This window comes from Symphalangus syndactylus, chromosome 9, assembly GCF_028878055.3.
Source record: "Symphalangus syndactylus isolate Jambi chromosome 9, NHGRI_mSymSyn1-v2.1_pri, whole genome shotgun sequence".
In the NCBI taxonomy this organism is placed as follows: Eukaryota; Metazoa; Chordata; class Mammalia; order Primates; family Hylobatidae; genus Symphalangus; species Symphalangus syndactylus.
Window position 1 is genome coordinate 67,296,881 of NC_072431.2, and position 24,768 is coordinate 67,321,648.

At 38.3% G+C, this 24,768-nt stretch overlaps 1 protein-coding gene across 10 annotated transcripts in view; it reads left to right on the forward strand.

Moving 5' to 3' along the window:
- AUTS2 (activator of transcription and developmental regulator AUTS2) overlaps window positions 1–24,768 on the forward strand; it is a 1,235,532-nt gene that overhangs the window by 700,764 nt on the left and 510,000 nt on the right. The window contains exon 5 of one of the 10 annotated variants that reach the window (XM_055292942.2): window positions 15,763–18,536. The exons of the other annotated variants lie outside the window; for them this stretch is intronic. Within the exon in view, the coding sequence (XP_055148917.1) occupies window positions 15,763–15,843 (81 nt within the window). The 3' untranslated portion in view covers window positions 15,844–18,536. Of the gene's footprint in view, window positions 1–15,762; window positions 18,537–24,768 lie in introns of those variants that run through there. 10 annotated transcript variants of the gene reach the window in all.

Below are 24,768 nucleotides of genomic sequence, written 5' to 3' on the forward strand. Positions count from 1 at the left end.
TAATGGGTTTAAAGCTCTAAGTTTTATAATCAAAATGGTAGAGATGGAAGGAATCTCTGATCTAATCCATCCTCCATTTCATAGGTAATGCCACGGAGGCCTGAAAAGGTTAAGGTTCTCAAAGATCAAAAATGTATCCTTTTGGAAAGTATTATGGTGGTTCCTCAAAAAAAATTGAACAGATAATTACCATATATGATTCAGCAGTCACACTTCCGGGTATATAAATCGGAATTAAAAACAGGGACTTGGACAGATACTTGTATTCCAATGTTCATAGAAGCATTATTCATAATAGCTAAAAAGTGGAAACAGCCCACATGTATATCAGTTTGTAAATGGATAAATAAAATGTGGTATATCCATAAAACAGAATATCGTTATTACTTTTGTTTTTGAGTTGCATTTTATTCTGTCACTGGGGCTGAAGTACAGTGGCGCAATCACACCTCAAGGCAGCCTCAAACTGTGGGGCTCAAGAAGTCCTCCTGCCTGGTACTACAGACATGAGCTACCGTGCTCAGCCTGGAACATTGTTACCCAGCCTTAAAAAGGATGATAATTCTGACAGTCACTGCAATACAAATGAATCAATGTATTTTGAAAACATTATGCTGATTGAAATAAACTACACACAAAAGGATAAATATTGTGGGATTTCACTGCTATGAGGTACCTAGAGTAGTCAAACTCACAGAGACAAAAAGTCACCAGGAACTGGGAAGAACAGTGGGATAGGGAGTTACCCATTCGTGGGCACAAGGTTTCATTTTGGGATGATGAAAAAGTTCTGCAAATGAATGTTGGTGATGATTAATAATGTGAATACACTTAATGCCACTGACCATATACTTAAAAGTGGTTAGAATGGTAAAAAAAAAATTTTGTATATTTGCCACAATAAAATACACAGACACTGATATGATTTGGCTCTGTCCCCACCCAAGGCTCATCTCAAATTATGTTCCCATAATCCCCATGTGTTGTGGGAGGGATCTGGTGGAGAGAATTGAATCATGGGGGCAGTTTCCCGCATTCTGTTCTTGTGATAGTGAGTACTCAAAAGGTCTAATCGTTTTGTAAGGGGCTTTTTTCTTCTCTTGGCACTCATTCTTCTCTCTCCTGCCACCTTGTAAAAAAGGATGTGTTTGCTTCCCCTTCTGCTATGATTGTAAGTTTCCTGAGGCCTCCCCAGCCATGCAGAACTGTGAGTCACTTAAGCCTCTTTCCTTTATAAATTACCCAGTCTTGGGCAGTTCTTTATAGCAGCATGAGAACATATTAATACAGACACGCACACATTCTTTTATTACCTGAGAAAATTTCTGGCAATTAGTATGTCTGTCCTCCTCTGCCTTCATCTCTGTAGCTAACATTTGGACAATTCCTCTATTTCAGTTTCAGATTTGCTCTCATAATGTTTTTGAATGTTACATCTTTCCCTTTCTCATTTCAGTTTTCTTTTTTTATGACATTGAGTACCTGCTTTGTGATAGTCACTAGAGATACAAATAGCTCAGAATCAAAGAAAGATTGTACATGAAGTATTTTCAAGAATATGCATATAAAATATTCAAAGATTTCTCAGAAAATATCAATTGTAAAATAAATAAAATACAACAAAACTGTTTCTTATTTGCACAAATGCGTAAAGTACATGTAGTCTAATTTAAGTAGCTTTTATTTTTTTTCTCTAAAGTAAATTTTGTGACTTTTTTTTTTTTTTTTTTGAGATGGAGTCTTTCTCTGTCACCCAGGCTGGAGTGCAGTGGTGTGTGTGATTTCGGCTCACTGCAACCTCCACCTCCCGGGTTTAAGTGATTCTCCCACCTCAGCCTCCCAAGTAGCTGGGATTAGAGGTCCCAGCTACCACACCAACTAATTTTTGTATTTTTAGTAGAGATGGGGTTTTGCCATGTTGGCCACGCTGGTCCCTAACTCCTGAATTCAGGTGATCTGCCTGCCTCAGCCTGCCAAGGTGCTGGGATTACAGGTGTGAGCCACTGTGCCTGGCCCAATTTTGTGACCATTTCATATAATATTATAAGTATTCCTTTACTAAGGCAACCTGTTAATATAGGTCTCTCAGTGGCAGGCTTTTCTTATTCTATGGATTGACTAAGAAGCCCCCAAAAATCCTTATGAGGAAAGATAGAGTCATGTGTCATAAGAGAAGGCTAGTAATAGGCTTGAGTTTCAAAGAAAAGAGTTTATCAGACTGAGGAGTAAAGAACGTTGGTAACTGGCCTTCAAAAGATAGTTAAGATTGCATCTGGAAAGATGTGGGGAAGGGGATTTAAAATGGATAGCAAGGCAGGATGGCAACAGAGCATTCTTGGAATAGACAACCATCCATTTGTTCTCAGTGTGAAATATACATGGTTTTGTAATGGGAATTAAGGCCGAAATGGCATGTCAAGGCCAGTAGTTGAGAGCTTTGTAGGCCACATTGAAGAGTTTGTATTTGGAGTTTGATGGGCTCCTAGGATGGATCTGTCCAGTGGACAACTGGATTTCAGACCTAGGAGAGCCTCTATAGAGGTGTTAATTGAAGCCTTTGGATGATCGAGATTGTGAAGATAGAATATAAGACAGAGCCTCTTGAGCATTTCTCCCTTAGTGAGAATACGGTGGTGATATACAGAAGGAACCTTCAGTGAGGTGAGAATGATAGATAAAGGATGGACTTTCCCCAAGAAACCTGGCAAGGGAGTGATCAGGAGTGTTAATACTGTCACAGAGACTTAAAAGAGGATCACAAATGAGGGGAAACCTTGGATTTTAATCTTGACTCTTAGTACCCAAGGAAACTGCATTTTAGTTGTGGTAAAGTATTAAAATATTCTAAGGGTCCCTTGCACTCTCCCTTTCTGTGCCCATTGTTACAGCATGGTCACATCATTGCTTGAGGCATGCAAGAGTGCTTTATTGAAGATAGTATTATGGGGGGAGATTTTATTTTGATAGTAACAAATAGACTAATAATCTATCTTAAAGTAAGTATCTTAAAGTCAGTAGGCAAAAGAGAAAAAAAGATATTTATAAGGAAAGCATCTGCAGGACAGATTCTAGATTTCTATTTTTTGTTGTTGTGTGTGTCAGGGCCCGGACTATGTAAATGATAGGGCAAAATGTGAGTAGCAACATAGTCTTATTAGAAACCTAAATATCTACAAAGAGAGCAAAAAACTATCAAGTCAAGAATGTTACCCATTTTAGTAAAAAGGTTAGATTTCATTTGCCTTGTGTATTTGTGTGTGTGTGTGTGTGTGTGTGTGTGTGTGTGACAGTTACTGTATTAGGAATGCTTAGTAGCCATTTGGAGAAGTTTTGGGTGATTGGTAACATGAACCATTCTTCCCTTTAATCTGGTGCATCTGAACATATTCCTGGGCAGAAGGTGTACCTGTGCACATTACAGACGTTTGTGGGTACTTTTATTTCATTATCCTCAAGCAAGAATATGAGATTGCTCTATTCTACATTAAACCAACTTGTTCTTAGCAAGCACAGAATAATAACCTTTCAGTGTGAATCTTTGTACATAATAGTAGTAGGATGTATTTTGTGGTATTTTTTAAATGAGAATTCATTTTAGGCCTGGCACAGTGGCTCACACCTGTAATCCCAGCACTTTGGGAGGCTGAGGCAGGAGGATCACTTGATTGAGCCCAGGAGTTTGAAGCCAGCCTTGGCAACACAGTAAAACCCCATCTCAAAAAATGCAAAATTACAAAAAATACAAAAATTAGCTGGGTGTAATGGCACATACCTGTGGTCCCAGCTACTTGGGAGGCTGAGGTGGGAGGCTTGAGCCTGGGTGGTGGAGGCTGAGTGAGTGAGAGCGTGTTACTGCACTCCAGCCTGGGTGACAGAGTAAGGCAGTCTCTCAAAAACATACACACATACATACATGCATACATATGTACATACATACATACATACAAACATACAAATGAGGATTCATTTTTAAAAGCATTGAAATGTAAATATCAGCTATACCTGAATGTTTATAATTTAAAGGTAAGATTGTCATTAAAGGAAACCTTAAGAATTCCTCAGACATACTGAAAATCAGCCCGAAAGTGTTTTCTGTTGTTTTGTTGTTGTCGTTGTTTTAGGATTTTATGGAGTACTCTCATTACTTATCACTTAGACCTAAGGAGAATGTCAAACTGCCAACAAAGTTGTCTTTTCTACATTTCTACTAAATAATGTTAAGTAGTCAGGTTCATCTTTGGAAGGAAGATTCTTAAGTGCTTTGGCCTCCAGCAGTTTAGATGAGACTTCTTAAAACTCAAAATCATTTTATTGGAAAATGCTTTATTTTCTGTCTTTGTGAATTATATTTATAATAATGCATTTAATTTAGGCCTTGGGATTTTGTACACCTTTGGGTGGGCCTCTTCCTCTTCTCCCCCTGCATCTCTAATAAGCACTGAAGATCAAATTGAAACCATGATATTCTGAAATCGGAAAGTTTCTGCCTTTTGCAGCTTATTTGATGGGAATAAAAATGACTGATGGCACTCTCTCTTGGACCCTTTTGTTCAACTCAACTATGATTATGGAGCCTATTAGCTGGAGTTACAACCTATTTAAGAGCAGTGCTTACCAGTAATGGGGGCCAAATGATTTTGGAAAGTTCAGATGTACTGGACTCCCAGCAGAAATGAATTCAGCACTGAACATATTGATGCAGAACCTGAACGAGGCTGCTCCAGTGGGACAAAGAGAATTGTGAGCTCTGCAAGAAATGAGTGGATAGTAGAATTAAAGATCAGATAGATGTTCGGCTCAAGGGCAGTCTCAACTCTTAAGTTCATCACAGCAATTTAATCAGGCCCAAATGAGCGTTGCCCAGAAAGGAATCAGCCTTCGGTGTGACAGGAAATGGAGTTTATTTAAAAGATTCTTTGTTTCTAGTAATTGTGTGTTAAGGCTTCCCAAGTCTACACTAAAATTACGGAACTACTACATTTGATAAGTGATAGCACTTTGGTTTACCTTGGTTCAGAAGATGTACTGTTGAGAAGATTTATACAAGTCATGGTCTTGTCCAGAAGGAGCCTGCCACCTCAAAAGTTCCAGCTCTATCATCTTTTGGATTAAGTAGGCCAGAGTGCATCTTTGGCTATAGCTATCTGATGCCCCCTTCCATTGTAAAATTATTTTCACAAAAATATATTTGTCTACAGTAAGAGTTATATAATACAGCAGTAAAGACCACAGACTTTGGAATGAGGCACACCTGGGTTTGAATCCCACCTCCTCCACTTGTTAGCTATATGACCATGAGCAAATTACAACTGTAGTTGAACACATAGTTCTTTACTTACGAAATGAGAATAATAATTCCTGCCTCACAAGATTATGGGGAGAGGTCAGTTAAATGATGTAGTATGTATCAGTTGCTTCACAGTGTCTGCACATAATAAGTGCTCAATAAATAGTAGTTACAGCTCTAGAGCTCTCTCATCTTGTCCCTCACCCCATTTGCCCACTCCTCTACTCTCTTCATGAGCCAGAGTGTTCACTGCTTTAGCAATAAGTGAGGGAAACTTATTTTTCTTTTTTCTTTTCCTTCCTTCCTTTCTTTCTTTCTTTCTTTCTTTCTTTCTTTCTTTCTTTCTTTCTTTCTTTCTTTCTTCTTTCTTTCTTTCTTTCTCTCTCTCTCTCTCTCTCTTTCTTTCCTTCCTTCTTTTTCTTTCTTTGAGACGGAGTGTCGCTCTGTTGCCAGGCTGGAATGCAGTGGCACGATGTCAGCTCATTGCATCTTCTGCCTCCCGGGTTCAAGCGATTCTCGTGCCTCAGCCTCCCGAGTAGCTGGGATTACAGGTGCCTGTTACCACGCCTGGCTGATTTTTTTTTTTTTTTTTTGTATTTTTAGCAGAGACAGGGTTTCACCGTGTTGATCAGGCTGGTCTCGATCTTTTGACCTTGTGATCCACCTGCCTCGGCCTCGCAAAGTGTTGGGATTACAGGCATGAGCCACTGTGCCCAGCCAAATAAAGGAAACTTTTTAAAGGATCTTTGGCTTCAGTCATGGAGAAAAAGAACAAAGTATAAACACCTGGAGGTTTGAACAGTTCGTTGATTGTTAAGAACCCAAACAAAAACACTCCATCCCCAACTCCGACACAACAACACAGTGGGATATTTTGGATTGACACATAATTAGCCTGGAAACCTATTTTGACAGCCAGGTTATGATTTTACACATGTAACAAGAAGAGTCTATTAGTTTTTCTTCTTTGTTGCTCACTAGTTCTTAAGTTTGCTCAATAATGTATAGGTATTTTTGTCTAACACTGACCAAATTTGAAAAGAAGTATAATAAATTTATTAGGATTTTACTTCTCTCCTTCATGGACCTGGCAAATAGTGTATCTGTGTCTCCATATCCATATCCATGTCCTTATTTTTTTTTATCTATATCTATTTTCTGTCTCTGTGTGTGTGGAAAGTGATAATGAATGAATGAATGATAACTGAGATCCAAACTATGAACTTTATGGATATCGGGGTAAACATCCAACAATCCCTTAAAGAGTTGACCAGATCCTCTTAAAGTTAAGCTTTTTATCCCTCTGCCCATAATTTATGCCTTGAGATCCTATAGGGATGTGCCTAGGCCTGTGTGAATGGCAGCCTCATCTATGCTGTACCTGCAGTACAGACCAGCCTCATCTGTGCTTTACTGTAATACAGAGTGAAACATATCTAGAGAAAGAGATTAGTTTGCAATTAGGGGGATCCCACCCATTCCACAGCTTGGCCTGGTAGAGGTTCCCTGCTTTGATCATCTCTTGGTGAAGAGAAAAAGAGACAGCAAGTGCTGTAGAAAGTTTTCTTCTCTGTAGTTAAAGTGAGATGGTGGAAATAGGAGCATAGAAAAGACATTCAGAGAATAGAAAGTGACCAACCATTTGAAAACGTAAAGGAAGACCTGGGTTCAAACATTTGTTAACATACAGAGAAGAAAAATATGATCTATTTGGGGTATTACAATCCAGTGTGTATTTTCTATCATACTTACCAAACGTACTTGTTGTAAACATTTAATATTTGTTTAGTGCTTTGAAGATTTGGAGTAATGTTTCAGATCTACATATTGTATCAATAAGCAAATAATATATGCTAAGCATTTAAAGGCTATTGTCATTCTCCAGCTAGTACAGAGCAAATGTTAAAGAGTAAAGACTGTGTAATTTCAGGTTCGGTTTCAGTGAGGAAGCCAGAACAGCAGTCTACTCTATCTGCTGCTTTCTTCCACCCCAACCCCCTGACCCATAACAACAACAATCAAACCCAGAACAAACCACATAGATTGATCAAAGAGCACAACATGCATTGTTAGGGTTTCAGATTAAGCTTAAATGATAATTTTGAGTTCTTGGAGCAATGCTCATTGATTACAATGTGTGTGTGCTGGGTGCAATATTTGGGGTGCCCATACCTTCCCTGGGCATGTTAACCTTGTGGGGCTTGCCTTGTTTCAGAACATGTTTCCTAGTAGAAAAAGATGACTGTAAAATCGTAGGCCTTTTCTAGCATGCACCTCAAAACTCTTCCAGCTTCTACCCATCGCCCAGTTCCAAAGCCACTTCTGCTTCCACATTTTAGTTATTTGTTACAGCAGTACCCTCCCTTCTTGGTACCAGTTTTTGTCTTAGTCCACTCAGGCTGCTATAACAAAATACCAAAAACTGGGTAGCTTATAAACAACAGAAATTTATTTCTGACCGTTGTGGAGGCTGGGAATTCCAAGATCAAGATGCTGGCAGGTTCACTGTCTTGTGAGGCCTAGTTTCTGGTTGTAGATGGCACCTTCTAGCTGTGTCCTTTACATGGTAGAAGGGGTACACGAGCTCCTAGGGCCTTTTTTCTAAAGGCACTAATTCATTCATGAAGGCTCCACCCTCATGACATAACCACCTCCACTAAGGGCCCACCTCCTAATACCATCACCTTGGTAGTTAGGATTTCAGCATGTAGATTTTGAGTGGACATAAATATTCAGGCCACAGCCCCTGTGAAGAAGGTATTTGTTATTCTGGCAATGCAGGAGCAAGCTAGCACACTTGCCATATTTAGCTGATAGAAGTAATGTGAAATGAACCGTTAGGAGGAGGGATTTTGTGGAAGAAGGAATGGCGGACTGAGCAAGATAAAATACGGAGAATTGCTCCCTCTTCAAGAAACGCCAACATCCTGATGTATATCAGCTTTCATATCCCCATAGATATTTTACAGGCATTGCTACCTCTTTAAACATTTATGCTATTAAAAAAATCAGACCAATTGTTGACATAAAGCTAACATAGCAGCTTCTATATAGACAGAATATGAATTTTTATGCTGTTGATGAGAAGTTTATGTCATTTATATACTATAGTAGGATAGAAGATGGATTTGGAATCCTGAAAAGGATACTGTTTGTACCATTCAGAATATTAGCTTGTGCTTTGAATCGAAATATTAAGATAGCTGTATTGTCATATGGGTGGGATGGGAGAAATTGCTCTATCTGGAGAAAATAGTAATAGTTTTCTTTTGTTTATGTTTTGTTTTGTGAAAGGAAGGATTAATAGCATTTAATACCTGATTTATCTGCCCTTTTCTGCACCATTAAAATAATTAACTGTTGTGGTAATAAAACCATATTTCATTGAATTAAAAGTGCCATCACTTGCAAGATGCAACATTATTTTATGTACCTCTAAAAAACTACACTAACAAACTGACATGTCAAACTGACATGCCATTGATGTTAAGATGCATTCCAATTTCAGAGATGTAAAAATACTTTAAAATGTATATCTTGGAATCAGTGAAATACTGCATATAGTTCTTTTGTGGTATGTGTATATATGTATGTATACACACACATATACATATATACATATGCCACAAGAGAATAAAGTATACTTCTATTTGGTTGTAGTCTATAATATTTTGAATCATTTTACTGAGTTAGGTTTTACTTATTTTTTAAAGTTGCTGTTGACATCTGTTTGTTACCATTCATTTAACATGGCATGAATTTAGAATCTCTACTTAGAATAGTCCTTTGGAAGCCCTAGTTTGTTGAGCTTTCAAAAGAAAAAAGAGTCTGGTGCAAGGAGGCAGACTGACATTAAAGTTAGATCATTTTTTAAAAAAGGAAAGAAGGGAGGGAGGGAGGAAGGAAGAAAGGAAGGAAGAAAGGAAGGAAGAGGTTCATCCTGTCAGTTAGGAGCCAGCTATCTTACTTTTCTAAGACAAAATCAGATCGTACTAGTATATCACAATCCCATAGTTTATCTAATTGCATATTTATAATTCTTCTTGGATGGTGTCTCTCATCTTGGATTACCTCTCTCACCCAAAATCATATTTTATTTTGTTTTGTCATTATAAAATTTACTGTATGATCATTGCAAAACAAAAACAAAAAATTACCAGTACCTATAACAATACTGGATGTCATATATTAAGTTCTCAATAAATTATGGTGATTTTTCCACATCAATACCTTATCTTCATGTTTCACATCAATACATAATTTTTAGTGACTGCATATTATATCGTTGTATGATAAAACGTAATTTTTAACCATTTCCCTATTGATGGACATTTAGATTGGTTGCAGTTTATCACTTTAATGGCATGGCTGCCATGTACTTTCTTTTTGTCACACTTACCCAGTGATCATTTTAGGATCAATTCCTAGGAATTTCTGGATTGCTGGATCAAAGGCTGTGTCTTCATGTTATTATGTGTTGGGAAGGGACCGTTTCCTCATCTGTTCACCAATACAGGATATCAGCCATCTCCTACCCCACCCCATCTTTACCTACTTGATTGGTTAAAAAAAATCTATTTTTGCTTTTATTAGCATTTTTAAAATTGTAGTTGAGGTTGAACACCTTTTCATATGTTTTGGCCTTTTCAGAGTGGTTCTTGATAATAGAAAGCACAGCAGGTCAGAGAGCAAAAGATCTTAATGAACTTCCATTCTGCTTCACAGAAGCCTATGAGGTTTTGAGGTAACTTTCTCAAGTTCGTTATAAAGAAGATGAAACTGATAGAAAATAACTGTGATGTAGAGATGGGGTCTGGCCCACTTTCAGCTGGTCTACTCTCCAGCACTGGAAAGGAAGACTCAGCATCAGAAAGCCAGGGGAGATCCATCCAGAGGTCCAGGATTGTTCTGAAAACTTGGGATACTGAAATCAAAAACTCTATAGACTCCTTCCTGCTTTCTGAGATGCAGGGATTTGAAAGAGAGGTCAAAAAAGGACCCCTTTCCTCTGCATGTGCAGCTTTTATTTACTATTGTTTCCTTTTTGTTGTATTGAAATGTCTTCATTGCTTGCCTTTATGGATACAAATAACCAGATACTGTAATTTGAAAGTAGTTAACAATAAAATTGCATAGTATGAGCCATGCTGATTTTGTTTTTTTTTGAGGGAAAATGGGGTGATTTCTCTGTGAGCCTCTCTGCTGTCAGAAGCTCTTAACATTTCAGTCAACATGGGAATTATATTTAGAATAAATTAGTAAATTCCCATTCAGCATGCCTATACCATGTAATCTTCAGGAACCGTAATGACTGTGTAGTAGAGAGTATATTTCCAACTTGGTATTTATAAAACACATTTGCTCTGAGAAACCCTTCAGTATCTGTTCTTCAAGGCCCAGCCCTCGTGCTGCCTCCTTTGTTGGGCAGTGTTTATTTTGTAATAGTTGGGACAGTGTTGTACAATGGAAACCCATTAGTCTTTGGAGTTAGCCCAGACATAAAGTGGACCCTTAGGCCTGCTATTTACTAGCAGTATTCTCATGTTTGGAAATCAGGAGCAATGTAATTGTTGAGACAATTTATTTTAATAAGAGTAAGTCATGCAGTAATCATCAATCTTAGCACATGTACATGTTGTCTTTTTTGTCTCCCTGAAATCTTCTTCAGCTGCTTCCATGTACTGATATCTTCTTCCAGATTCCTTAAGAGCCTTCATCTGGGTCATACATTGACATTTATTTGATACTTAATATTGATAGTTATCTCTTGATGTTTGTGTATGTCTTTGTATCCATAGGATCCTCCATTAGCACATATATTCATTCATCAAATATTTATTGAGCCACTTCTGTGTATTAGGCATAGAGTAAGATGCTGTAATATGTTAATGAACAGGAGATGTGGTCACTGTGCCCTCCTAATGCTTACATCCCAGCAGGCAAGACCTATATGAAACAAAGTTTGAATTACTAAATGAAAGACATGGCAGTTGCTATTAGCAATGTTGTAAGGGGCTATGAATGTAGACTAGCTTGTACATGACATTTGAGCTGATATCTATTGGCTGAGTAAGAGTTAGCTAGGTAAAGGTGGGGGTGATAAGTCTTTAGGCAGAGAGAGCAGCACGTTCAAAGACCCTGAAACAGGAAAGGACTTGTTTCAGTGGTGCGATACAGGATGAGCAAAATGTTCTCAGAATAGAGTGCAGAAAGCAGGCCTTCAGAGAGGTCATTGGCAGCGTAAAAATGGGGTAAGAATGGCAACCTTGTGCAGGGTCTTGAAGGCCAGGTGTAGGTTCCAGTCTGTCACCTGAGAGCAGCAGGAAGATACTGAAGGGTTAAAAGTTTACCTGTGGAAGAGTATCAGTAAAACATAAATGGATAAATTCTAAGTGAGTCTACTTTAAGCTGGAGTTTAGAGTCACAGGGTCCTGCGTGTGTACCACCATACTCTCTACACTTTTAAAACTAAAACAGAAAGTCTTCTAAAACATAAAACAAAACTGGATTATATTTTCAACTGTTCCTTCAACTCTAAAATACTATGATTATGCTAGAGTATGAGAAACGTTATTTTCCAAACAAATGTAAAGATGTATTTCTGATGAAAAACATTTTCAACCTAAGCTAAAAGGAAATCTAATGAAAACTTTAAGGATCCTTTAAAATACTAATATTGTGTTTAAAGAGAAAATGATACTTGTCTTTAAAATGTTTTAAAACATTTAAAATATGCTACTGAATATAAGTGAAGAGTGGTAGATCCTAAAGTAATATTTCTTAGAAGAGTAGAGTAGGTTATTTCCAAAATCTTTTTCGTGGAATTTTAGTCAAAGCTACCATAGGGATCATGTTGTCCAGCCTCTTTGTCCTTATAAAAACATCAATATCTTCATAAATCAAGAAAATGAGTCCCAAAATTGGACAAATGAGCTACCCATTTTCTAAGATTTTGCTGAACGGAACTTTGATCATAGGGGTCTCTTTCTAAGGCAACGTATTAGAAACTCCCAGCATCACTGTATTCCTTATAAGAATTGTATTTTTTACATTAATCTCCAGAATCAAACTACAAGACAATTAAGTTGTTGCTTTTACCAGGTTGAAACTTGCCTTGATTTACTATGAATGTTGGTTGCCTTGATTTCTTCTCCTTTTTGTCTCAGTTCTACATGTTACTGTTCTTCTGGTTTTGCTCCCCCCTATTTGCTGGATCTCTGTTATCTCTTCAACTGTGGTGAGTTTCATGGACAGGGTCAGAACTTAGGGAAATGTAGAGAATAGGGTATGGTCCTATGATGGGTCCTCCTCTTCTTACACCTTCGACTGTTGTACCATTCTTTGATGTTACAAAGATGAATGACTTGTGGTCCTTGGCCCAGAGTTTCATATTCTGGATAAATTATTATTTATTTGTAGTGTACTTCTATATTTTTACATGTTTTCAGAATATTAGAAATACAGTGTTTCCTGTCAGAAATGCCAGCTGAGCAAAAGCCAGTAAGTCAGATACTAATGAATGGATTAGCAAATTATAGGGACTAATGAAATTAAAAAAAGATTATTAAACTAAACTAGTGGCTCCTCCCAGCAGTTTAGAGCATTGCTGACCACCTTCTTTTTGTCCACTCACATATTAGAATTAAAAGTGTCAAAGTAAAATTAAAGTAACATGCTCACCTACAACAGGTAGGGAGAAGGCAAGTAATATTTATCTTTAATGTTATTTTCAGTTGTGCATTTATTATGCATATTTTTGCATAAAATAACTTCTAGTTTTTGTTTGGACAAGCTAATCAAATGAGTCTTTAAGATGAAGAAAGAGAGCGAACCCACAAGAGATGAGTTTCGTATGTCATCTCAAAAAAAAAAGATCTTTTTTGATCTCACCAAAAAATGTTATGAAATGAGAATTTTAAAACCTTACCTGTGGAAATCACAGTGGTAATACTTATATTTCAGCCCTTAGATATTCCCAGTGGTGTTTTGATCTTAGATATTCCCCCAAAGGTATTGATTAGATTCTGGCTACAGCCGAAGGAAGAAAATTTTTGCTTTTTAGCTGAATAGTAAAACAAGCCTCTAAAGATATGAGGCATAGGGGGAAAAAAACTAAAGGCTTCTTCAAGGTGGCATAAGGGCACAATTTTTGTCATCTTTATTTTAAGAGCTTTATCAGGCCGGACGCGGTGGCTTACGCCTATAATCCCAGCACTTTGGGAGGCCGAGGCGGGTGGATCATGAGGTCAGGAGATCGAGACCACGGTGAAACCCTGTCTCTACTAAATATACAAAAAAAAATTAGCCGGGCGCCGTGGCGGGCGCCTGTAGTCCCAGCTACTCAGGAGGCTGAGGCAGGAAAATGGCGTGAACCCGGGAGGCGGAGCTTGCAGTGAGCTCAGATCGCACCACTGCACTCCAGCCTGGGTGACAGAGCAAGACTCCGTCTCAAAAAAAAAAAAAAAAAACCAAAAAAGCTTTACCAAAGGTTTCCCCTTAGTAAAGAATTTAGTACTTGAAGTCATCAGATTAGATTTCAGACTTCATTTACCCGCTCTATGCATTGTTTTCGTCTTCCTGAGTTTGTTCTGCCTGTGTTTCTTAGTCTTCAGATTTCTTTTCTCTGTACTGCCAACCTCTAATTGGAGATTTATTAGGTGCTCTTAAGTAAAAGAGGAGGAAGGCCAAAGGAGGCAGAAAATGGAGAAGCAAGAAGAAACTGATCAAGGCAGGAGAGGGAGGAACTGGGGAGGACGGAGATAAAAGATGGATAAATGAAGACAAATGGAAGAACGATGAGATAGAGAGGCCCGAACGGTAGAAAAATTCTAAAACTGAGCTAGTGAGAATGCATATAAAATAGGGGTCTGGTAGAAGAACTTCAGCAAAAGTGGTGTAAATCAATGATGAGTAAATTAATAGGGCAATTGTGCAAATGGGACTCAGTCATTTATACTAAGCGTAATACATCACGAATCATTTAGAGATAATGCAACCCGTAGGGCATACCTTTTAATCTACCCAGGACCCAGTAGCGAATGCTATCACTTCAAGAGTAAAAAGGCAGAGAGGATCAGAATATTGGGTGTGTCTCTTCATTGTAACAGTGTTAATAAGATAGATTCTGAGCAACATGAAAATTAACCAGACTCACAAGCTTAGTTTGCAATTTATAGATTGAAAAGAAGCTTAATGTATTCCAAACATCTTCCTACAAACCCAAAATATTTAAGTGTTTTGAAAGTATTCATTTGAATAGGTTAACATGTGTGATTGCCATGGATGGAAATAAAAGTAAAATGAGTCACTGCACATGTGATCCAAGGAACATCTGAGTGTTAAGTGGGTTGTAACTGCATAAGAATCCAGTGCTAATGGAAGATGCATCAGAGTATGCTGAGACCAGGGAATAAAACTCTCATCCATGTGCTCCCTTCTCTTTCATTCGTGTGCCTATTCACTCACCATTCAATAGGTGTCTATCGACAACCTTCTGTGTGGAAGGTACTGAGGAATGTCCTATGGGCTGCTGCTTCTACCTGAAACAGAAACATAAGATTTACATCCCTCAGGCCCTCTTACCAGTATTTTTATGGGAGGATACTGAGGAAGGGAAGGGAGAAAGTGAATATAAGAAGTGGAGAGAAGTCTTGGTTTATAGAGCTGTTAGAGTTCCAAGTCTGCTGTTCTTTCTTGATTCAGAAATGGAAGCTGTTAGAGTTCCAAGTCTGCTGTTCTTTCTTGATTCAGAAATGGAAGCTCAGAAAGGTTGTGTTTGGACCAAAGACCCGAGATAGTTGGAGTGTTGAGGATTAGGTGATTTTGGGCTTCCCTTCTAGTTCATTCTTAGAATTTATTCCCAGTTTTTGTGTTTATGAAAGTTAGAGATACAGTCTTCGACCATTAGGAGTTAGAGGTGAAAATAATAGTAATTGGATGTTACCAAGTATGTAAACACTTATAGGGAAGGAAAACACATAAATAACTAAATTCTCTATTAAATTCTGGTTCTGAAAACTTGAAAACAGACCTAATTTAGTAAGAGGGGCTGCATTTTTGTATGTGATCCCACAGAATGCTTCTAGACTTCTGTCACTGATGGAGAAAAATCACATTATTCAAAGTCTTGCACTATATAACAAAAAAGCTAAACTAAGCCGAGATTTCAGGGAGTATAGAAACCAGCAATTTGTGGAAAATCTTGTATATGAAGAGTCATGATGCAGAACATTCAAACAAATTGATCACAAGAGATTTCTCAAAGCATGTCTTAGAGGTGAGCAGGCAGGCATCAATTTTAAAATTCTCTGTTATAAATGATCATAAGCTTATGTTTTTCTGTGTAAAGGAGAAATAATTTCCCAATTTTATAAAACAAATTACCAATGATGTAAAAAAACATTTAGCACAGTATTATATCAGAGGGCATTTAACATTCTTTTGAATCATTTGAGATTTTCATGTTTCCATTTCAGAGATCAGGGAAGATGTGCCTTGGAGAGGAGGCATGTCTTAAATCTGGAAATGATATGAAGAGGGATGTCAGCAAAACTTAATCCTGTGCCAGTAATAGGGAGAGTTTCTTTTCTCTCGTCAAATTGCTTAAAGGATTCTAGTTCCATTTGGTGTGGTCACTCACATTTGAATTCTAATACTCTATGTGATATAGATTCTGTTGACTACTGTTAGCATGACCCCAGTGAGAAATTAAACACTTCCCTCTTTTTCATTTGCAGTGTTTTTTAGTTTAACCTTCATTTGTTCCTCTTTTCTCCATTCCTCATCCCAATTCAGGTATCAGATCCTTTGACAATTGTTAACCTACCCATCTGGGATTTTTGGCATTAAGCTATGACTGTAACATTTCTACTAATAAATTAGATTTTTTGAAAGAGTGCTGCTTGCCAAGAAGCAAAGTCATTACATACTGTGTGTATGTTCAATGTATGGCTACAAAAATCTCCTTAGCCAAACATAATAGGCAGTTAAAATAAATTTAAAATAACCATGCTACCTCTAGATTTTAAAATTATTAAGGTGAAGATAGGTGGTCTAATTTTACTCTATTTCCATTTTTCTTATTCGCAGGGTATATTTGTTCTGTAAAACCACATTTGTATCTTATAGTCTGCAGCTGATGTATTTATCTGCCTAAATACGCATTTCTCCAATGGACTATGCTGTAATATCAAGCATTTCTTTTTTAGACGGAAATTAATTTTATAGCAGTTGAACATCATCTTTGTCAATCAGCAGCTTTGTCTACCATAAAGAACAAAAACGTACTTGGCATGGCCTGCTTTAACTTTTGTAATTCCTATGTTTGAACTGAACAGAGGAATATTATGTGAACAAATAGGAGAATTATATAAAGAAATAAAAATCTTTTTACTATTATAGTTATTTTTACCCCATAGCTTTCAAAAAGGCATTTGAAGCAATTTAATAAAATAGGAATAACAGTGAGTACTAGATGTGAGAGGTGAGAAAACAACCTTGTAAACCACCCACCTCCTGAAGTTGCTGAGGTCATTTGTGAAATCAGCACAGAGGCTCCTGATAGCCCAGACAATGAAATAATGTGATAATTCCTATTTTCAGAAAAGATAACTAGTTCCTTATTTTGGTTTTGGATGTAGAATGGGGGAAGTGGTATATTTTTGCTAACTTCTAAATTCTTAGGAAAATGTTCACATGGGTTTTGAGAGTCACTGATGGATATAACTGACAATGTCCCCAGTTACAGATTTCCAGAAAATTCAGACATAGAATTCATGTTACTCGTTTTAGTTCTAACCTTTGACGAAAGATTCGGGCATTAGATTGAAGCTTAAGTAAGCAAAGGCATTCTTCAGGTGATGTGGTTCATTCTAATCAGTAATTTTATGATGGTGTTCATATTCCATTCTAATAATCAAATGGACTAGTAAGCTTGAGAAATAAGACAAACTGGAGAGAGATATTATTTTATAAATATGAAGGAGGCTAGTAAAATTTTGGTCCAGATGGAAAGCCACCCACTCTCCCAGGTCAGGACTGCATAGATAAAGAAGTATAAGCAAAACCGTCATTCACACTTTGAAGGTGCTGCTTTAGAGAGATGTCATTATATGTGGTGTCAGATTTTTCACCCTGTTCAGTATTGGGCACTGATTTTTAAAACCACTTATCTATATTTTTGTAATTTCTTCTGACTAGTTGGATTGATTTTGTGGACATACTGGTTGTCTTTGGATATCCCCCAGTTAATCTTTGCTTCCATGATGAACATTTATTGAATTCTATTCTTATGCCAGGCACTGTACTAGATTTTAGGAGTATGGTAGTCAAGTTTTCCTTGCCTTCATGCAGTCTTTGGTCAAATACTTTGGTTCTTATATAGCGGTTCATGTTCCGACACATGGTTACCCACACAGGCTTTAGTTAACATCTTCGTCACCTGCAGCACATTCTCATCTAAAATGCTCATGTGAAAGTACAGTTGTAGCCACTCAGTGTCACTTACCAGTGGGGCTTTAGGTCTGAGACTTTCCGATAGCCTCTAATTATGTAAAACCATGCCTGTATTCAGGAGTCAGAAGTGATCAAAATGTTTTAGGAAGCACACCGTCAGCATAGATGTGTCAACTCAGCAGCAAGATTTTTCGTTCTTTTAAAGTTACGTATTTCATAAAGAAGAAGGGTATCAGTGTAAACTTCCAAATGCAGGACAAAATGCGTGATTAGGGATGGAGATTGGAGTGGACTTGTTCAAAGAGCAGCAGCAAATGAGACATTAAAGGAATACATAGGAAGCCGCTTCCAGGTACTTCCGTTTTTCTTTAGTTGTGATTGTGAGATGGTTCCCTACTAGTTAGAGAAGGAAAATTTTAAAATGCCTTGCTGAACAGATGATCCTTAAATTGGTCACTGTATACCGTGACGCAGCCTAATCAAAATGGTATTCCTTTGAGTGAGTGAGCCACAGAGACTCTCGCCAACCCCTTGTGCAGCTTTCTATTAACAGTATAAATACTCCATTGTTGTAAAGCACTTTATGGTTAACAAAGCGCTGTCACAGACACGTTATCTTCGTTTTGCAGATTGCCTTTGTACATGTTATTCTCATTTCCTAGCATGCCCTCCATCCCTGCTTTGCCTGCTTAGCAAACTCCTTCTTATCCTTCAGGACATAACACCAACTCTGCAAAGTCCTCTTGAGACCCTTCTGAGCAGGTAGATGGTCCCTTCCCTGTACTTACCCAAGCCCTGATCTCATCTCTGTTGTCATTTGTTCACACCACTGTTTCTCCCTGGAGACTGAGTCTCTCAAGGGTAAGGACACTGTGTGCTCTTCATTTTTCTTCCCAATGCCTTTGTAACCAGTCTTCCTGGGGGCTACTCTGTAAGTAAAGGTGAATACTGAATGGTGTGCAGGTTCGGAGAGCTTAAGCCACTTCCTAAGTTAAGATACTAAGTAGTAGATAAGAGTAAAACTTAAGTGTCTTAACTCCTGTTTTTATCAGTTTTTCTGGTTTATCAGTTTATTGCTCATCTGAAGACAAGCTGTCCACATCACACTCATGCTGTTCTACCTGTCAGAGATATACTACATGGTAAATGTGAGCGATAAAGGAGGATAAGTCCTTTTTCAGAATGAGGACATTTCAATTCTGTCATCATGCCTGAAATACATGATTTCACATGATTTCCATGTGAAATAAAACATTGGTATAAAAGGGATATGGACAAATTTGTGGATGTTAGAACCACACCTTTTTCTCTGAATTTATTTTCTTCTCACTCCTACTTGGCATATTCCCTGTCATTGTTTGAGAGTGTGCACCAATGTCCTTGTCTCAGGGACACCGTTTCTTTCCCACTATTAGAGTGTCTGGATGATGCCATACCCTTAGTGCAATGTCCTGTTGAAAATTTGGTACATTAGTTGTTTTAAGGTTTAAAAACGTTGCTGCCTACGTAATGTTCCACCTCTTTGGAGCATTTGCATTGGAGTGACCAGTGGCTTGAAGCTCTGTATGGTGGAGTGACTGATGGTAGTTGAAGACTGCAAAAGTAGGTATCTGAGGGCTGGAAGGCATTCCTGGCACCCCTAAAACTACCCCACTGGGGGCCATCCAAGCCTGTGATTAACAAACCCTAGTTATTTGCTAGGTAGTTTCCACATGGCATAGTAGGATATATATATATATGGCACAATACAGTGTTTATGTGGGAATAATGTAGATTATTTGAATGTAGGCTGCAGAACCTACCTGAAAATGGGTTTTATAGTTTTGTGTAATTGCCTTTTCTTTGTGTTTGCATAGAAGGCATTGCATAGCTGGAAGATGATGGCAATTATAATTTATTATGCTGTAATTGTTACCTAAATGTTTTTGAATAAGCAAAAATCACATCTGTTTAGGAATAAGTTGCACAGCAAGAGAATTCCCTTTGAAATGAATGCCGTGTTCTCATATTCTGTAACTGTACACATAAAACAACATATTTATTTCCCCACTGAGTCCATTACATTCCCAAGTCAAACTGCATCCTCTCTTCCCTTCCCGTATTAAACCCTTTGATTTAATGGAGGTTTTAACTACTGGTTCTTTAGGGAATTTTCAGTAGGCTTTGCACAGATTAGGTTATTGGAAAGTATAGTTATTTGCTTGTAAAGTGGCAGTTCTGTGTCAAAATTGATTTTCTCTGGAGCTGCAACAGTAAAAAAGATAAGCTTCTGCTTTGCATCCAAAATGCCCTGATGTTCCTGGCATGATCGTTTTTCCTTTGCTTCTTGCTCAGCACCATTCGGTCACAGGCTGGTTTGGACAGGCGAATGTGAGCACATGTAGCCCAAAGGACTTTGATATCCAGTGGTGATAATAGACAAGGCTTCTCTTCCATTCTGGTTGCCACTGGTCGTGACAACCAGTGTTCCAGGCATGGTGAGCATAGTGCTGCTTCCCTTCTCCGTCAAATAGGAAATGCATAAGCCTGGAATCGTTTTGTTTGTTCCACAGAAATGTAGCAGTTGAAATAATTGCCTTGCCATGCCCAGGCTAACAGGATTTATCTTCCATTATAGATCTTGAAGACATATGCAAGAATAGTTTACTCCTCTAAATTTACTAGGCTACTCACTTCGAAAAGGTTTCACTGTGTAAAAGAGAACAGTCCTAGTTGTGGCTTAGCCTAGAAAGGCTTTGATACCTAGAAAGATGAAGGGCAGAAGTGTATTCTCTATTTTTCTGCTCCCAGCTCATAAAATAGAATTGGAGTTTATATAAATAGCAGATAGCCTGATTTTATTTTTTATGCCCCATTTGCAAGTTGGGGGCTCCTTAAGATGGGTCTTAATCACCGATCTTTTGTGCTTCCATTCAGCACCTATCATCTATCTATTAAGTGGCATTCTAGTGGCCTCCAAGAGATGAGTACTTTATTCTGATCAGAGTCAGCCTGGGTGACCAAGATGGGCTGTATCAATCTGTTACACCTCGGACCCACTGGAGGCCACAATCTTTGAGTGTCTTTTGGAGGATACTGTCCTATGTTGTTCTAGAATTCTGACTCCTACTGCTTAAACCTCCATTCTCTCTCTGTTTTTATCTTAGGCCAGATGCCCTGTATAAATTTTGATTTTTTGTTTTTTGGGTTTTGTTTTTGGAGTTTGGATCTCTTAGTTTTCATCCTGAATACTGTTCCACACTGCATATTTAATCAGATAAATCTTGGTCTCCTGGCTTTGACCATCAAATGTTACTGAGCCGGGCGCAGTGGCTCACGCCTGTAATCCCAGCACTTTGGGAGGCCGAGGCGGGCGGATCACGAGGTCAGGAGATCAAGACCATCCTGGCTAACACAGTGAAACCCCGTCTCTACTAAAAATACAAAAAATTAGCTGGGCGTGGTGGCGGGCGCCTGTAGTCCCAGCTACTTGGGAGGCTGAGGCAGGAGAATTGCTTGAACCCGGGAGGCAGAGCTTGCAGTGAGCCGAGATTGTGCCACTGCACTCCAGCCTGGGCGACAGAGTGAGACTCCGTCTCAAAAAAAAAAAAAAAATGTTACTCTATTGCCTCAACTCTATTGAGTTACTCCAACTCAACTGCTCCCACCTCTGGATCTTTCACTACCTGTTCATAGGCAGTAGCCCCTTGTTTCTCTTCTTCGTGAAACCTGAGTTTTCCTTATTGTACTTATCTCAGGCATTAGTGGATCTGTGAAGAAGTATGACGTTAAGCTTACAAGGATCAAAAACTGTGCTTCCCTATGTATGTTTCAAGTTTCATTTGTGTGACCAAGAGAGTTCATAGTATAGATTTGAAGAGTTGAATCAAGAAGCTAGGATATTAATTCATCTTAGTAATAGCCTTTTGTCTACTTCATCCATCTGCCCATCTGTCTGTTAATCTGTATACATTATTGACAACTTCCAATGTTATAAACACTGGGAATACAAAAAAAAAAAAAAAAAAAAAGAATGAGCCATGCACCTTTCCTTTGTAATGACGACATTAAAGCCCCAAGACATGAAGCTGCTTGCTGAACCTTGCAGCTGGCCTGTGGCATAGTGGAGACTAGAACCCATTTCTAGAGGGATTTTCCTCATACTTCCCAAGGTCAGTTCTCTTTAGGCCTTTGGGATTCCTGTCTTAGTTGTTGTAAGAGTAGATTTTGACTCATCAAAACATTTGTGATTTGGAAGTATCACATAGTTGAAAAATTGAAGAAAGCTGATGGGAACAAAGTCATTTTCTTTTTTTTTAAATTATTATTATTATACTTTAGGTTTTAGGGTACATGTGCACAAAGTGCAGGTTTCTTACATATGTATCCATGTGCCATGTTGTTTTGCTGCACCCATTAACTCGTCATTTAGCATTAGGTATATCTCCTAATGCTGTCCCTCCCCCCGCCCCCAACCCCACAACAGTCCCCGGAGTGTGATGTTCCCCTTCCTGTGTCCATGAGTTCTCATTGTTCAATTCCCACCTATGAGTGAGAACATGCGGTGTTTGGTTTTTGGTCCTTGCGATAGTTTACTGACAATGATGTTTTCCAGTTTCATCCATGTCCCTACAAAGGACGTGAACTCATCATTTTTTATGGCTGCATAGTATTCCATGGTGTATATGTGCCACATTTTCTTAATCCAGTCTATCATTGTTGGACATTTGGGTTGGTTCCAACTCTTTGCTATTGTGAATAGTGCCGCAACAAACATACGTGTGCATGTGTCTTTATAGCAGCATGATTTATAGTCCTTTGGGTATATACCCAGTAATGGGATGGCTGGGTCAAATGGTATTTCTAGTTCTAGATCCCTGAGGAATCGCCACACTGACTTCCACAATGGTTGAACTAGTTTACAGTCCCACCAACAGTGTAAAAGTGATCCTATTGCTCCACATCCTCTCCAGCACCTGTTGTTTCCTGACTTTTTAATGATCGCCATTCTAACTGGTGTGAGATGGTATCTCATTGTGGTATTGATTTGCATTTCTCTGATGGCCAGTGATGATGAGCATTTTTTCATGTGTTTTTTGGCTGCATAAATGTCTTCTTTTGAGAAGTGTCTGTTCATGTCCTTCGCCCACTTTTCGATGGGGTTGTTTGTTTTTTTCTTGTAAATTTGTTTGAGTTCATTGTAAATTCTGGATATTAGCCCTTTGTCATATGAGTAGGTTGCAAAAATTTTCTCCCATTCTGTAGGTTGCTTGTTCACTCTGATGGTAGTTTCTTTTGCTGTGCAGAAGCTCTTTAGTTTAATTAGATCCCATTTGTCAATTTTGGCTTTTGTTGCCATTGCTTTTGGTGTTTTAGACATGAAGTCCTTGCCCACGCCTATGTCCTGAATGGTATTGCCTAGGCTTTCTTCTAGGGTTTTTATGGTTTTAGGTCTAACATTTAAGTCTTTAATCCATCTTGAATTAATTTTTGTATAAGGTGTAAGGAAGGGATCCAGTTTCAGCTTTCTACATATGGCTAGCCAGTTTTCCCAGCACCATTTATTAAATAGGGAATCCTTTCCCCATTTCTTGTTTTTGTCAGGTTTATCAAAGATCAGATAGTTGTAGATATGCGGCATTATTTCTGAGGCCTCTGTTCTGTTCCATTGATCTATGTCTCTGTTGTAGTACCAGTACCATGCTGTTTTGGTTATTGTAGCCTTGTAGTATAGTTTGAAGTCAGGTAGCGTGATGCCTCCAGCTTTGTTCTTTTGGCTTAGGATTGACTTGTCGATGCGGGCTCTTTTTTGGTTCCATATGAACTTTAAAGTAGTTTTTTCCAATTCTGTGAAGAAAGTCATTGGTAGCTTGATGAGGATGGCATTGAATCTATAAATTACCTTGGGCAGTATGGCCATTTTCACGATATTGATTCTTCCAACCCATGAGCATGGAATGTTCTTCCATTTGTTTGTATCCTCTTTGATTTCATTGAGCAGTGGTTTGTAGTTCTCCTTGAAGAGGTCCTTCACATCCCTTGTAAGTTGGATTCCTAGGTATTTTATTCTCTTTGAAGCAATTGTGAATGGGAGTTCACTCATGATTTGGCTCTCTGTTTGTCTGTGATTGGTGTACAAGAATGCTTGTGATTTTTGTACATTGATTTTGTATCCTGAGACTTTGCTGAAGTTGCTTATCAGCTTAAGGAGATTTGGGGCTGAGACGATGGGGTTTTCTAGATATACAATCATATCATCTGCAAACAGGGACAATTTGACTTCCTCTTTTCCTAATTGAATACCCTTTATTTCCTTCGCCTGCCTGACTGCCCTGGCCAGAACTTCCAGCACTATGTTGAATAGGAGTGGTGAGAGAGGGCATCCCTGTCTTGTGCCAGTTTTCAAAGGGAATGCTTCCAGTTTTTGCCCATTCAGTATGATATTGGCTGTGGGTTTGTCATAGATAGCTCTTATTATTTCGAGATATGTCCCATCAATACCTAATTTATTGAGAGTTTTTAGCATGAAGAGTTGTTGAATTTTGTCAAAGGCCTTTTCTGCATCCATTGAGATAATCATGTGGTTTTTGTCTTTGGTTCTGTGGTTTTTTGAAAAGATTAACAAAATTGATAGACCGCTAGCAAGACTAATAAAGAAGAAAAGAGAGAAGAATCAAATAGATGCAATAAAAAATCGGTTATCACCACCGATCCCACAGAAATACAATCTACCATCAGAGAATACTACAAACACCTCTACGCAAATAAACTAGAAAATCTAGAAGAAATGGATAAATTCCTTGACAAATACACCCTCCCAAGACTAAACCAGGAAGAAGTTGAATCTCTGAATAGACCAATAAGAGGGTCTGAAATTGTGGCAATAATCAATAGCTTACCAACCAAAAAGAGTCCAGAACCTGATGGATTCACAGCCGAATTCTACCAGAGGTACAAGGAGGAACTAGTACCATTCCTTCTGAAACTATTCCAATCGATAGAAAAAGAGGGAATCCTCCCTAACACATTTTATGAGGCCAGCATCGTCC